The sequence below is a fragment of the Staurois parvus genome, unplaced genomic scaffold (genome assembly GCF_062004578.1).
Source record: "Staurois parvus isolate SC_StPar_1 unplaced genomic scaffold, SC_StPar_1.0 ptg001051l, whole genome shotgun sequence".
NCBI classification, from domain to species: domain Eukaryota; kingdom Metazoa; phylum Chordata; class Amphibia; order Anura; family Ranidae; genus Staurois; species Staurois parvus.
Window position 1 is genome coordinate 4130725 of NW_028318847.1, and position 13461 is coordinate 4144185.

Consider the following 13461-nt stretch of genomic DNA (forward strand, 5'->3'; position numbering starts at 1 on the left):
CTGAATTGCTTACCATCTCCAACTTTAATCTATGGATCAATAGGGGGATTTTGTATGTTTCCCAGGTGTTCACCAGTGCTGGTATCAAGCCCTTTCAAGACCTTAGGTTGGAATTTGACCTCCACAACTTTATGCTCTTCCACCATCTCCGGATTGCCCAGTTTGGTGACTCCAGATGCCTTATGGATGTGATTCTGGGTACGGAGTCAAAATAACTTACATACACATTTTACAATGCCCTCCTTCTACCCCCTGCATCTGTCGACATTGGCATATAGCCTTAAAACCCGATATGAGGTGGACGTGGGGAAGCTGGAGGATGAACTGTGGGAAGAGGTATTGTCCTCAAACAAATTGGTCTCCCCGAAAGTGTCGGATTGCCTCACCCAGCTGTAGATACTATATAGAACCTATTTTATGCCTATTCAGTTAGCTAGATACAGACCACAATACAATCCACTCTGTCCTAGATGTGGGTTTCTGATGGCACCTTTTTTCATCTCATATGGTCTTGTCTTATCCAGTGTTATTGGATTCAGGTGGTTTGGTTCCTTCATGATAAAATGGGCTCCCCTCTTACTGTATGCCCTAAGCAATACTTACTTGGTCTTCTCCTGAGTTCAGAAATCTACAAACTATTTTCTTACAAGAAACTCTTTATGGTCAGATTGATTGCCCATACTTTGGCTCCGAGCACTGCCACCTACATTTCCACAGTGGGTCGCTGCAATAAATAGTATGCTACCAGATAAGGTTATTTATATGCATAGAGGATGCCCTGTTAAGTAGCATCAAATTTGGGATAAGTGGCTTGACTCCATGTCCACGTGTGATGTGGAGGATGATGTGATTGCAGTTTGTTTATTTTGCCCTTTCCTTGTTACGTATATGGAGCTATGTTAGCTGATCATTGTCCGTTTTCTTTTACTTGCCCATGGCAAGTGTTTTCCTGTTTGTGTACTTATAATTCTTTTTGCCATTACTGTGTCCCCATTCCCATTGTATGGATGATGTGACTACATGTATTCTTCTCTTAATAAAGAGTTTGCTTGTTAAAAAAAAAATGGTCCGGACCGAGCATGTAAGCCCTATACAAAATAATGGGTGGGTGACTGGGGACAAAGAGGAGGCAAATTTATTAAATACCTTATTCAGCTCTGTGTATACAAAGGAGCATGGGGGATCTCCTGTCTATAATGGGCATGGTATTGACACAGCTCCAAATGATCCACATTGGCTCACAATTGATGTGATCCAAAAATATTTAGACAGAATAAAAGACCTGGACCGGATGGCATACACCCACGGGTCCTTCAAGCTAGAGCTCTGTCATTTCAAAACCATTGTTTCTAATTTTTAGGGACTCTTTAAAGACTGGCATAGTACCACTGGATTGGCGTAAGGCCAATGTGGTGCCATTATTTAAAATGGGTGAAAATCTTTACTAAGTAATTATAGACCTGTTAGTTTAACTTCTATAGTTGGGAAGATACAGGAGAGTATAATAAAAGACCACATAGATGAGCATGGATTCATGAAAGACAGAAGTTGTCAAACAAATCTAATAATGAGGAGGTGAGCAAAACCTTGGACAGAGGGGTGACGGTGAATGTGCTATACTTGGATTTTGCAAAAGCGTTTGACACAGTTCCCACACACGGGTAATGTGTAAGGTAAAGTCTACAGGCTTGGAAAAATCTGTATGTAAATGCTGTCACACAAAACGCTTTGGGTGGAGCCTTCGTTACTGACATCACACCACCAAGGAAGGGAGCGGCGGCCATTTTGGTATCTGTTTTATACCTTATTCCACGTGGATCGTTTTCTGCACATGCATATCGATATTTAATCAATAAATACAGTTGCAAGAAAAAGTATGTGAGCCCCTTGGGATTACGTGGAGTTTTGCATGAATTGGGCATAAAATGTGCTCTGAACGTCATCTAAGTCACAACAATAGAAGAACACAGTCTGCTGAACATAATACTACACAAAAATTAGATGTTGCCATGGTTTAATTGCACATAACATGTAAACATTCACAGTGCAGGGAGGAAAAAGTATGTGAGGCTCTAGCTTAATGACTTCTCCCAGAGCTAATTGGAGCCAGGAGTGAGCCAACCTTGACTCCAATCAGTGTGATGATATTGGATGTGTTGCTGACAGCTGTCCTGCCCTTAAAAAACACACACCTGTTTTGGGTTTACTGGTTTCAAGAAGCACTGTCTGATGTGAACCATGCCTCGCAGGAAAGAGCTCTCAGAAGACCTACGATCAAGAATTGTTGACTTGCATGAAGCTGGAAAGGGTTACAAAAGTATCTCCAAAAGCCTTGATGTTCATGTATCCACGGTAAGACAGACTATCTACAAATGGAGAAAGTTTAGCACTGTTGCTACTCTCCCTAGGCGTGGTCGTCCTGTAAAAATGACTGCAAGAGCACAGCGCAGAATGCTGCATGAGGTAAAGAGGAATCCCAGAGTGTCAGCTAAAGACCTACAGAAATCTCTGGCACATGCTAACATTTTTGTTGACACATCTACAATAAGGAAAACATTAAACAAGAATGGAGTACATGGGAGGACACCACGGAGGAAGCCATTGCTGTCCAAAAAGAATACAGCAGCACGTTTGAAGTTTGCAAAAGAGCACCTGGATGTTCCACAGCACTACTGGCAAAATATACTGTGGACAGATGAAACCAAGAATGAGTTGTTTGGGAAGAACACACAGCACTATGTGTGGAGAAAAAAAGGCACAGCACACCAACATCAAAACCTCATCCCCACTGTAAAACATGGTGGAGGGAGCATCACGGTTTGGGGCTGCTTTCCTGCCTCGGCCTGGACGGATGGTTGTCATTGATGGGAAAATGAATTCCAGAGTTTATCAAGACATTTTGCAGGAAAACGTACGACCATCTGTCCACCAACTGAAGCTCTGCAGAGGATGGGTGATGCAACAGGACAATGACCCAAAGCATACAAGTAATTCAACAAAACAATGGCTGCAACAGCACAGAATACGCCTTCTGGAGTGGCGCAGTTTGAGTCCTGACCTCAACCCGATTGAAATGCTGTGGCATGACCTTAAGAGAGTGATTCACACCAGACATCCCTAGAATATTGCTACACTGAAACAGTTTTGTGAAGAGGAGTGGTCCAAAATTACTCCAGATCGTTGTGCAGGTCTGAGCTGCAACTACAGGAAACGTTTGGTTGAGGTTATTGTTGCCAAAAGGAGGGTCAACCAGTTAAGTCCAAAGGTTCACAGTCGGTGGTGGGTGGAGCCTGGACATGGCGGCTGAGGGGAGCGAGCGGCACTAGCTTTCGGCTAGGTCCCGCTTCCCGACCTCCCTAGTGACCCATAGAGAACGACTCACCGGAGCCTGGAGAGCGTGAAATGGAGCCCGGAGAGACGGAGATGGGAGCAGGACAGAGGCTGCAGTGACGCGCCGGCTCCTCCGGTGCCTCGTGAGAGAGGGATCTGGACGGCTGGGAGGAGAGGTGACGCGGAGGGGGAGTGTATGCAACCGCGGAGGATCTCTGGGAGAAGCCGGCCGGCCGTATGATGAGACAGGGAGACGCCGGCTTACTGTTATCGGCTCCCTGTCGCCCATAACCCCCGGCCTATTGCTGCATACAACCCCCGGCTTGTTACTGGCCATGTCTCCTGGCTTGCTGTTGCCTGCGGCCCCCGGCCAGTAGACTGTTCAATCCGGGGAGAACTGGGAGTATTAGGAGACTCGCCCTGCATCCCTGGGACGAAGCCCAGAGAGGAAAAACGAGGCACTACGTGGGAAGACCAGAGGAATCCCCCCTCAGGACATGTGAAGGCCCTCCACTTATGCTTGGAGCCACCGTCTTGTGAAGAGAAGGGTGAGTGAGAGCTTTGGGGGGTCTATTGTGCAGTGGACTATTGAATGACAGTGGGATCCAGGGGTCAAGGAGGAGAGAGGAGGATTCCCTGGGCTTAGAAGAGAAAAGTCCCAGGTGCCCCAGGAGAGCAAAATACAAGAATAATCTGCAAACCTGTTTGGAGCACAAACCATAAAGGAGAGGTATACCCCCATCTAGAGCATATAGGAGACAAATGATATATAGAGGATATGAAGAATAAAGGTCCTAAGGGAGCAGGGCTCAAAGGGTCTCAATCAGGCACGCTAAGGAAATTTACATCATATGGTAATACTACCCCAGAAAGGCCCCAAGGAGACAGTGCTAAAGGGGAAATGGACACTAGACCCGGAAATAGTCCTAGATTGTCATTGGGTAAGAACAGCAGTAGAAGCCAACAAATAGAGGATGGCTTGGGAAAAAAAGAGCTTGATGGTGAACTACAAGTACCGAATAAGAAGGAGATGACAGAAATGTTTCAAAGTTTGGAGAAAATGATAAAACGTGAAATGACAGTTATTCGAAACGACTTAGGGCATTTGCTGTCGAGAATGGAAGAAATAGAGGAGAGAGTTAAAACCCAGGACCAAACCATAGATAGTCTAAGGAAAAAAACAACTCATTTGGAGAAAATCCAGAAAAAATTACTCTATAGGATGGAAATTCAAGAAAATAAAGAAAGAAGGTGTAATCTCAGGATGCGAGGAATTCCAGAATCTGTAAAAGGGGAAACATTATATGAACTAGTTAATAAAATCTTAAACTCCATAAGAGGCAGTCCTGAAACAGAAGTGATTGAACTAGACGGAGTGTTCAGAACAGGAAAGTTTAAACAAGAGACTGAGAGGGACAGATCGAGAGATATCGTTGTTATGTTCCAGAAATTTGGGGTCAAAAATGAGATTTGGAAGAAGATCAAGGGAAGATCATTAATTAAGTATAAAGATTGGACTATTCAAATTTTTGTGGACTTAACATCAGAAACTCTATGGAGAAGGAGATCCCTGAAACCCCTGTTGGAGCAAATGAGAAAACAGAAAGTGCAATATAGATGGGGTACCTCGGTACCTCTAATTGGCTGGAAAAATGGGGTCACAGCATATCTGAGATCCCCGGACGAACTGAGAGATTTTTGCGATAGACTGGACTTGCAAAGAGTGGAGATAGCTGGGTGGGAAGAAGAAGAAAAAGGAGATACGGTTAATGCAAGAAAGGAGGACTGGCAGCGGGTCGGGGGGAGGGTGAGGGAGGTCCTGGGGTTGGGGGGAGGGAGAATTAAGTAAAATATACGCTTTGCTTCTTCTCTCTCTTTTCTCCTCACCCCCCCCCCCCCCTCGTATCCCCCCTGTAGAAGCGAAGGTCCCTCTGGAAGCTCCGGTTAAGGGGGGAAGTAAAGGTATTGTAGAGCCCAGTTGATAGAGAAAGGGGAGCTGGGGAGGTTGGAGGAGAGGTGAGCCGTCCATGGGCGGAGCTTACGCCCAATATTTTAAATCAACCGTGGAAACAGTTCCACAAATGATTTGTAGGCAGTTTATAAGCCTAAAAATGGGTAGGGGGAAAATAAGAGAGAGGGGGTGGGGGAGGGGGTGGGGGATAGGGGTTGGGGGGTTAATACTCTGCAAGACAGCTGGGCCTAATAGGAAGAGACGAATTAGAAGAAAGATAGACAGACTTATGAAGGATGGAAGAAATACAGTTTATAACATATAATGTGAATGGGTTGAATTGTCCTGGGAAAAGATTTAAGTTGTTTAAAGAGTTACATCACAGGGCAACGTCAGTGGTATTTTTACAGGAGACACACTTTGAGATAGAGTCAAACGTGAAACTAAAATCTAAATATTATCCAACATGGTATTACGCTGACTCTCCAATTAAAAGAGCAAAGGGGGTGGCAATAGGTTTGGCAAAGAATATGAGATTTGAGCTGGAAGAGAGAAAGACTGATCCGGAGGGCAGATTCCTATTTTTGAAAGGTAAACTACAGGGAATTGAGTGTACACTAGCCAATATTTATTGTCCCAACAAAAAACCGGAGATCTTTTTGAAGGGTCTGTTGAAAAAATTGAATGATTTTAAAAAAGGGCGTTTAATTATAGCAGGAGATTTAAATCTTTGTATGGACCCACAAAAGGATACAACCTCCCTTGTGCAGAGAGAGGGGGGTAGGTCTCTGAGAGCTTTGAAGAAGGTGATCCACGAGTACCAACTGGTGGACTCATGGAGAATAATGCATATGAAAGACAGAGACTATACCTTCTTCTCTAATGCACATGAGATATACTCGAGACTGGATTACTTTTTGATAGATCATCAATTCATTGAACTGTTGGTTAAAATAGAAATAGAGACAAGAACTTTCTCGGATCATGCCCCTGTCATAATGAAAATAGGATGGGGAAGAAGGTGGACGGGAGGCTTGGGATGGAGGTTGAATGAGGCTCTTCTCTTGGATGAGGATATTGTACAGAAGATCAGGGAAGAGATCAAAGTATATTTCAAGGAGAATGAGACAGAGGAAGTATCGACAGCTACAGTATGGGAAAGCCATAAGGTATATATAAGAGGAATCTTGATTGCGATGGGAGCAAGGAAGAAAAAAGAAAGAAGAGAGAGGGTTAGCGGACTCCTAAAGGAAATCCTGGACTTGGAGCAGATACATAAGAAGAAAATAACAATAGAAACAAGACAGAAGTTAAAGGATAAAAAAGACGAACTAGAGAGACTGATGGAAGAGGAGAGGAGAAGAGTATATAACAAAGTATTAAGTGAAAGATATAGATGGGGAGATAGACCAGGAAAATACTTAATGAGAGCCCTGAATAAAAAGAAAAACAGGAATTATATAGAAAAGATAAAAAGTCCTAAGGGGGAGCTGGTTCATTCAACTAAAGAAATTATTAAAGTATTCACGGAGTATTATAGAAAGCTATATAATATTGGCCATCAAGGTACTCCAAAAGAAACTAGAGAAGGTATTAACGAAAAAAGGATGATATATTTAAAAAATGCGGGATTACCTAAACTCAGTGAAACACAATTGAACTCCTTGGACGTGGAAATTTCCCAGGAAGAAATAGAAGCAGCATTAAGAAGTACAGGGGGGGGAAAAAGCCCTGGCCCGGATGGTTATACAGTTAAGTACTATAAAAAATTTAGTGAATCACTGTTACCGAAGCTGAAGAAGTATATGAACGACTTGGGAGGTGGGATGGAGGGGAGGAGGGAATCCCTTCAGGCCCATGTAGTTCTCATTCATAAGGAGGGAAAAGATCCTTCTCAGTGCTCTAGCTATAGACCAATTTCATTATTGAACACTGATACCAAGTTGTACGCAAAGGTTCTAGCAAACAGGCTGAAAGAACTAATGCCTGAATGGATCCATGGAGATCAGGTGGGCTTTGTCCCAGGGAGAGAGGGCAGAGACAACGGGTTGAGAACTTTAATGCTTATGCAGAAAAGTAGAAAAGGAAAAGCCCCGGTGGTGCTCCTGTCAATTGATGCCGAAAAGGCGTTTGATAGAGTGGACTGGGGCTTTATGATGGACAACTTGGAAGTGCTGGGGATCGGAGAGAGAATGCGGGAGTGGATAGGTATTTTATATAGGGAGCCCACTGCAATCATTACGGTAAATGGGGAGAGGTCGGAATACATTGAGATGTCCAACGGAACAAGACAGGGCTGCCCATTGTCCCCCCTGTTGTACGTTTTGACACTGGAACCCTTGTTGTCAATAATAAGGAATAGTGGTGCGGTAAAGGGAATCCAGATAGAAAATATAGAACATAAGGTAGCGGCCTTTGCGGACGACCTATTGTTCTATGTAGGCAACCCCCGAATAACATTACCAAGTATAATGAAGACCCTGAAGGAGTATGGTGAACTATCAAATCTAAAAATTAACCCAACAAAAACAGAGATCCTGAACATCAATATACCAAAGAGCGAAAAAGAAAAGTTACAAAAAGAATTCCCCTTTATATGGAGAGAAAAAGATATAAAATACCTAGGAATAAAACTGGCTACTTCTTATAAACAACTGTATAGATTAAACTATATTTCTTTGATAAACGAGACTAAAGATGAGTTAAAAAGATTAGAAGGAGGAAATCCATCATGGTTAGGACGTATAAACCTAGTTAAAATGGTAATTATACCTAAAATACTCTATAGATTTCAAATGGTCCCAATTAAACTCCCAGAGGCGTTTTTTAAGATAATGAGAAGAATGTTAACAAGATATATATGGAGGAATAAAAAACCAAGAATATCATACGAAACATTGAGCAGGACTAAAGAGAAAGGGGGAATGGGACTACCTGACGTCAAGAGATATTATAAAGCAGTAATTTTAGCAAGAATATATGACTGGACATTTAACCATAAGGGAAAAAGTTGGGTAAAAATAGAAAACGAACTGAGTGGAATTAGTTTGAGTAAGATGATATGGGTCCCAGCACAATATAGAAGAATTAAAGAAAACACAAGCACTTTCACTTTAAATGTTTTAAGGACATGGGATAATTTACATAAACACATGAAATGGGAATTCAACTCTATATTAATGCCACTTGCAAACACAGAGTTTTTTCCTCCAGGAAAGGAAGAGATATCAGGGAGATGGTTTAAAAAAGAAGATATCCAATTGAGAGATGTATTGGTAGAGGGGGAATTGAGAACATTTAAAGAATTAAAAGAGAGGGGGGGGGATATGTTTAATAGAATAGATGAGTGGAAAAATCACCAATTAAAATGTTTCATTGGAAATCTCCCAAAACCTTTGAGATTAAAAAAGGAGTGGAATTTGTTTGAAAGGCTATTAGAAACACGTAGGGATGGGAAACACGGTGTTACAAAAATTTATAGGATCCTCACAGAATTAGACACGGACACAAAGTTAATTTTTATAACAAATTGGGAAAGAGATATGGAGGTGGTGATAGATGAAGATCAACAGAATAAGATATTTAGATTGGTACACGAGAGTGTTAGTATGAGAGACGTCGAGATCAACTATAAATGTCTGACACGATGGCATATTACACCGAGCACTGAGCACAAGATGAGTGGGGAGAATTCAAAAATGTGTTGGAGAGGATGTGGGGAGGAGGGCACGGTGTTCCACATATGGTGGCAATGTCCAAAAATTCAGGTTTTCTGGAAGACAATAGTTAAATTAATAGAAATAATAACTGGAAATGACATAGGGTTAGACCCAACCATGTGCCTCCTGCATAATGTTGAGACAACAGTAAAGAAATATAAAGAATCAGGAGTATGGTATTACCTAAGTGCTGCAAAAGGGTTGATACCTAAGTTTTGGCGGAAGACAGAGGTGCCGATGGAGGAGGATTGGATTAATAGGGTAAACCAGATTAGCAGAATGGAAAAATCATACTATATGCAGGAAGATAGGTTGGAAATATACTATTCGCGATGGGAAAAATGGGAAAAATCAGGAATGAAAGAGAAATATAGAAAATTTTAAACTAGGAAATTAATTAAAGTTAGTGGGTCTTGAGAGATTGGTGATCTTGCAGAGGGGAGGGAGGGGGTGGGGGGTAGAGGTGGGTTGGGAGGGGAGGGAAAGAAAAGAGGTAATTAGAAGGGGGCAAAGTAGAAATGTTTTGATTATTTGTACGTTTGGTCCTCTTCTTATGGAAATTTTGTAATACTATGAAAAACTAATAAATATTTAAATTAAAAAAAAAAAAAAAGTCCAAAGGTTCACATACTTTTTCCTCCTTGCACTGTGAATGTTTACATGTTATGTGCAATTAAACCATGGCAACATCTAATGTTTGTGTAGTATTATGTTCAGCAGACTGTGTTCTTCTATTGTTGTGACTTAGATGACGTTCAGAGCACATTTTATGCCCAATTCATGCAAAACTCCACGTAATCCCAAGGGGTTCACATACTTTTTCTTGCAACTGTACTACACTATATTAGCTTCTCTGGCTCCTGTAGTTGAGCTATCTTCCCAGATTAAGGATATTCGCACCACCGGTACTTAGAGAATGCTGGATGATTGACCCCTATGCTGCTTCTCTGTTCCTGCACCCAGATGTGACATTGTAACCAATTCTTGTATACATCTAAGTTCTGGTGAGTGTACACCCACCAGAAGTGGTGGATTACCTTCAAGAATATACGCACATCTGCACTTTGGTCACATGGATATATCATGTTTTAATCTGAGGACTGTTTCTGCTCATATATTTTCCAGTTGAAATTGGAAGGATATATATGGACATTTATTCACTTTATGCACATATTGTACTAAATAGCACTTTGAGTATTTTTGCACAGATATTTTTCTGAATTGATAATATTTATATATATATATATATATATATATATATATATATATATATATATATATATATATATATATATATATAGCGTTGCACTCTATATATTTTAGTGGTTAATGATTCATACTCTGAATGGTCTAAGGTTGTCAGTGGTGTACCCCAAGGTTCAGTGTTGGAACCCTTACTTTTTAAATACATTTATAAACGATATAGGGTCTGGGAAAATGGTAAAAATACAATTTCAGTCTTTGCAGATGACACCAAGCACTGCAGTGGAATAACGTCAGGATGTCTCCAACTTACAAGCCGACCTCAATGCACTGTTTAATTGGGCAACTATGTGGCAAATGAGGTTTAATTTTGATAAATGTAAGGTTATGCACTTGGGGGTTAAGAATATGAATGCATCTTACATACTAGGGGGAGTACAACTGGGGGAATCAATGGTGAAGGATCTGGGAGTTCTGGTAGATCACAAGCTTAATAATGGCATGCTATGCCAAGCTGCAGCTTCTAAAGCGAACAAAATCCTCTTTTTTTGTATTTAAAGACTTATAGACTCCAGAGAGAGAGATATCATTTTATTCCTGTACAAATCATTAGTAAAACCTCATCTGGAATATGCAGTTAAATTTTGGGCACCAATTCACAAAAAACATTGGGGAACTGGAGAAAGTACAGAGAAGGGAAACCAAACTGATAAGGGGCATGGAGGAGCTCAGCTATGAGAAAAGATTAGAGGAACAGAATTTATTCTCACTTGAGAAGTAGATTAAGGGGGGATATGATCAACATGTATAAATACATCAGTGGTTCATATAGTGAACTCGGTGTAGAGCTATTCACCCTGAAGTCATCAGAGAGGACAAGGGGGCACTCTTTGCGTCTGGAGGAAAATAAATTTAATCTCCAAACACGGAAAGGTTTCTTCACAGTAAAATGTAGAATAGACTCCCTCAAGAGTTTGTTCTGGCCAGCTCAGTGGACTGCTTTAAAAAAGGCTTGGATTCTTTCCAAGATACAGAGAATATAACTGGATACTAACATTTATAGCTAAATTTGATCCAGGGATCTCGGGGGATCAGGAAGGAATTTTTCCCCTGCAGGAGCAAATTGGGTCATGCTTTTTTTTCCTTCCTCTGTATTAACTGTGGGTGTAGGATTATAACTTTTTTTTTTTTTTTTTTTTTTTTTTTTTAATGGTTGAATTGGATGGACTTTTGTCTTTTTTTCAGCCAGACTAACTATGTAACTTCTGTTTTGCATTTGGTGGATCAGCCTGTTGTCTCCAGTCTTGGATCTTTCAGAACTCCTACAGCTGCAGAGACCTTTCTGTTACACCTGCTCTTGAGGTATTCATCTTATGGAGCTTAAAACACTGCAGTGGGCACAGGGACTCCCCGAGCATTTACTGGATTTGTTTTTGCTTGGAAAGAATGTTAGACAGTGGTCTAAACCAACCGTGGATCTGTGGTTAACCATGGATCTTAACCTAGGAACCACTAGGCCAGTAGAGGGCAATCTTAATTTGAGAATTCTACTGACCAACATTTAGAATTCCTTTTTAAACCCCAGTTCTCACTGGCAGGCTCTGCCCCTAAACATATACTCTAGGTGTGACCTTAATTTGCCAAACTGTGGCAGAATGTTCAAGAGCCCTCAAAGGAGATCTTTACACTGCAGCTGGGGATCCTTTCCTGATTGAGCATGTGAAGCAGGTGTCTGAAGCCCAACAATTCAGTGGAGATGGCTTGCTGGGTGCCTCTAGGCTTGTCTGTAATATAGGTCTGCTGTTATACAAATGCAGAGAGCACTTTGGTTAAAGTACTGTGAGGAGGACATTGCATCCAAGGAGTACTTGACTTACTTGGTCTTCGAGAGACTGTCTCTTCAGACCTACCATTGACATTATCCTCACAGATATCATTGGAGGTCTGGACATTTAGCTGCCTCAGCATTAGAAATCAAAGGTTGTCTAAGTCTCTTTCTACTCTCCCCAAATAGGGACTACTAGGCCTTCACAAGTTTGGTCCTCCACCTACCTACAAGGTCAGGAGAAGAAACCTGTTCAACTGTCAGGAAAGCCTTCAGCATGAAAATGCACCCCCACTTTTACAAGCAGGGGGAAATTTGTTGATCTTTGCAGGCTCTACAGTAGTTTTCCCTTTGGACATTCAGGTGTAGAGTGCCTTTTCAGGGTCACAGACTAATCCTTCACCCCCAGCTCTATTTCAGTTCCCATCTCTTTTCCTAATAGTGTCACTGCACAGATTAACAGACCTACCTCTGCTCCTTATTGGTCTTCTGAACCAAAAGACCCTTGTTCTAGTTTCTGCACCACTTTGGTCTCAGGAGCTGTAGTCAGTCTGGTCTCTGTTATCGCCCACAGAGAAATCAATTCTACCCTTTGGGACATGTAAGGCAATCAGTTGTGCTTGGTTAGAAGGGCAGGCATTGAAATTGTAGTAGATTGACTTGATTGAACCTCATATATTTCTGGAAAAAAAAATAAGACTTTTTTGTTTTTCTCTACAGGGGCAGCTGTAGAAGCCTTGCGATATGACAGCAGTCCTTCAGGTCTGATCCAGTCTGTCACAGAGAGATTCCCTGATGATGAAAAGGAGCTGGAGTGCCTAATGCTAGAAATGAGTTGTGCAGATGCCCATTTCTGGGGGAAAGAGTGCAGCAGATGATTACTGTGGCTTCCAAATCACATTCTGCAGGGCTGTGTCATGGATGGATTATTAGACAGTACTCTGCAGGTGTTCAGCTTGGATTGGGTGTAATTAGCAATATGGCAGATCAATTCAGGAAATGGTTTTGTGAGTAATCACTTATGATGATTATGGGGGAAAAAAATTTAATGGGGCCATGCCAAGATGAAAATTACAGAGGGTTCCTTAAGGAAAGAGTGGCCAGGACCATCCTTGTGTTGCAGTGCCAATACATTTAGGTCTGACAGGTACAGGTTTTTGTGGCCCAAAGATGAGATGAGGTCTAAAACTGAATGCATTCAAAAATAAAAATAATTTTACCAAACTGGATTGTGTTTTTGTATTTGTTTTTATTTATTGGTTGTTAATAGTTGTGACCTTCTTGGTGAACAAAGTGATGCCACATAAATAACCTTATTATGTTTGAAGGCCTCTGCTAAATGAATCGAGCACTCCTAATAAACAGAGTGGGACTAGCCGAAATAGCCATTACCTGCAGATTACACTAGGAGAGCACCTCCCCCTGTGTAATCT

At 41.5% G+C, this 13461-nt stretch overlaps 1 protein-coding gene across 2 annotated transcripts in view; it reads left to right on the forward strand.

Moving 5' to 3' along the window:
- Positions 1-13252, forward strand: part of DPP3 (dipeptidyl peptidase 3) — a 112771-nt gene extending 99519 nt beyond the window's left edge. For both annotated transcript variants that reach the window (XM_089658077.1, XM_089658078.1), the window contains exon 18: positions 12749-13252. In XM_089658077.1, the coding sequence (XP_089514203.1) occupies positions 12749-12906 (158 nt within the window). In that variant the 3' untranslated portion in view covers positions 12907-13252. The remainder of the gene's footprint in view (positions 1-12748) is intronic.
- The last annotated feature ends 209 nt before the right edge of the window (positions 13253-13461 follow it).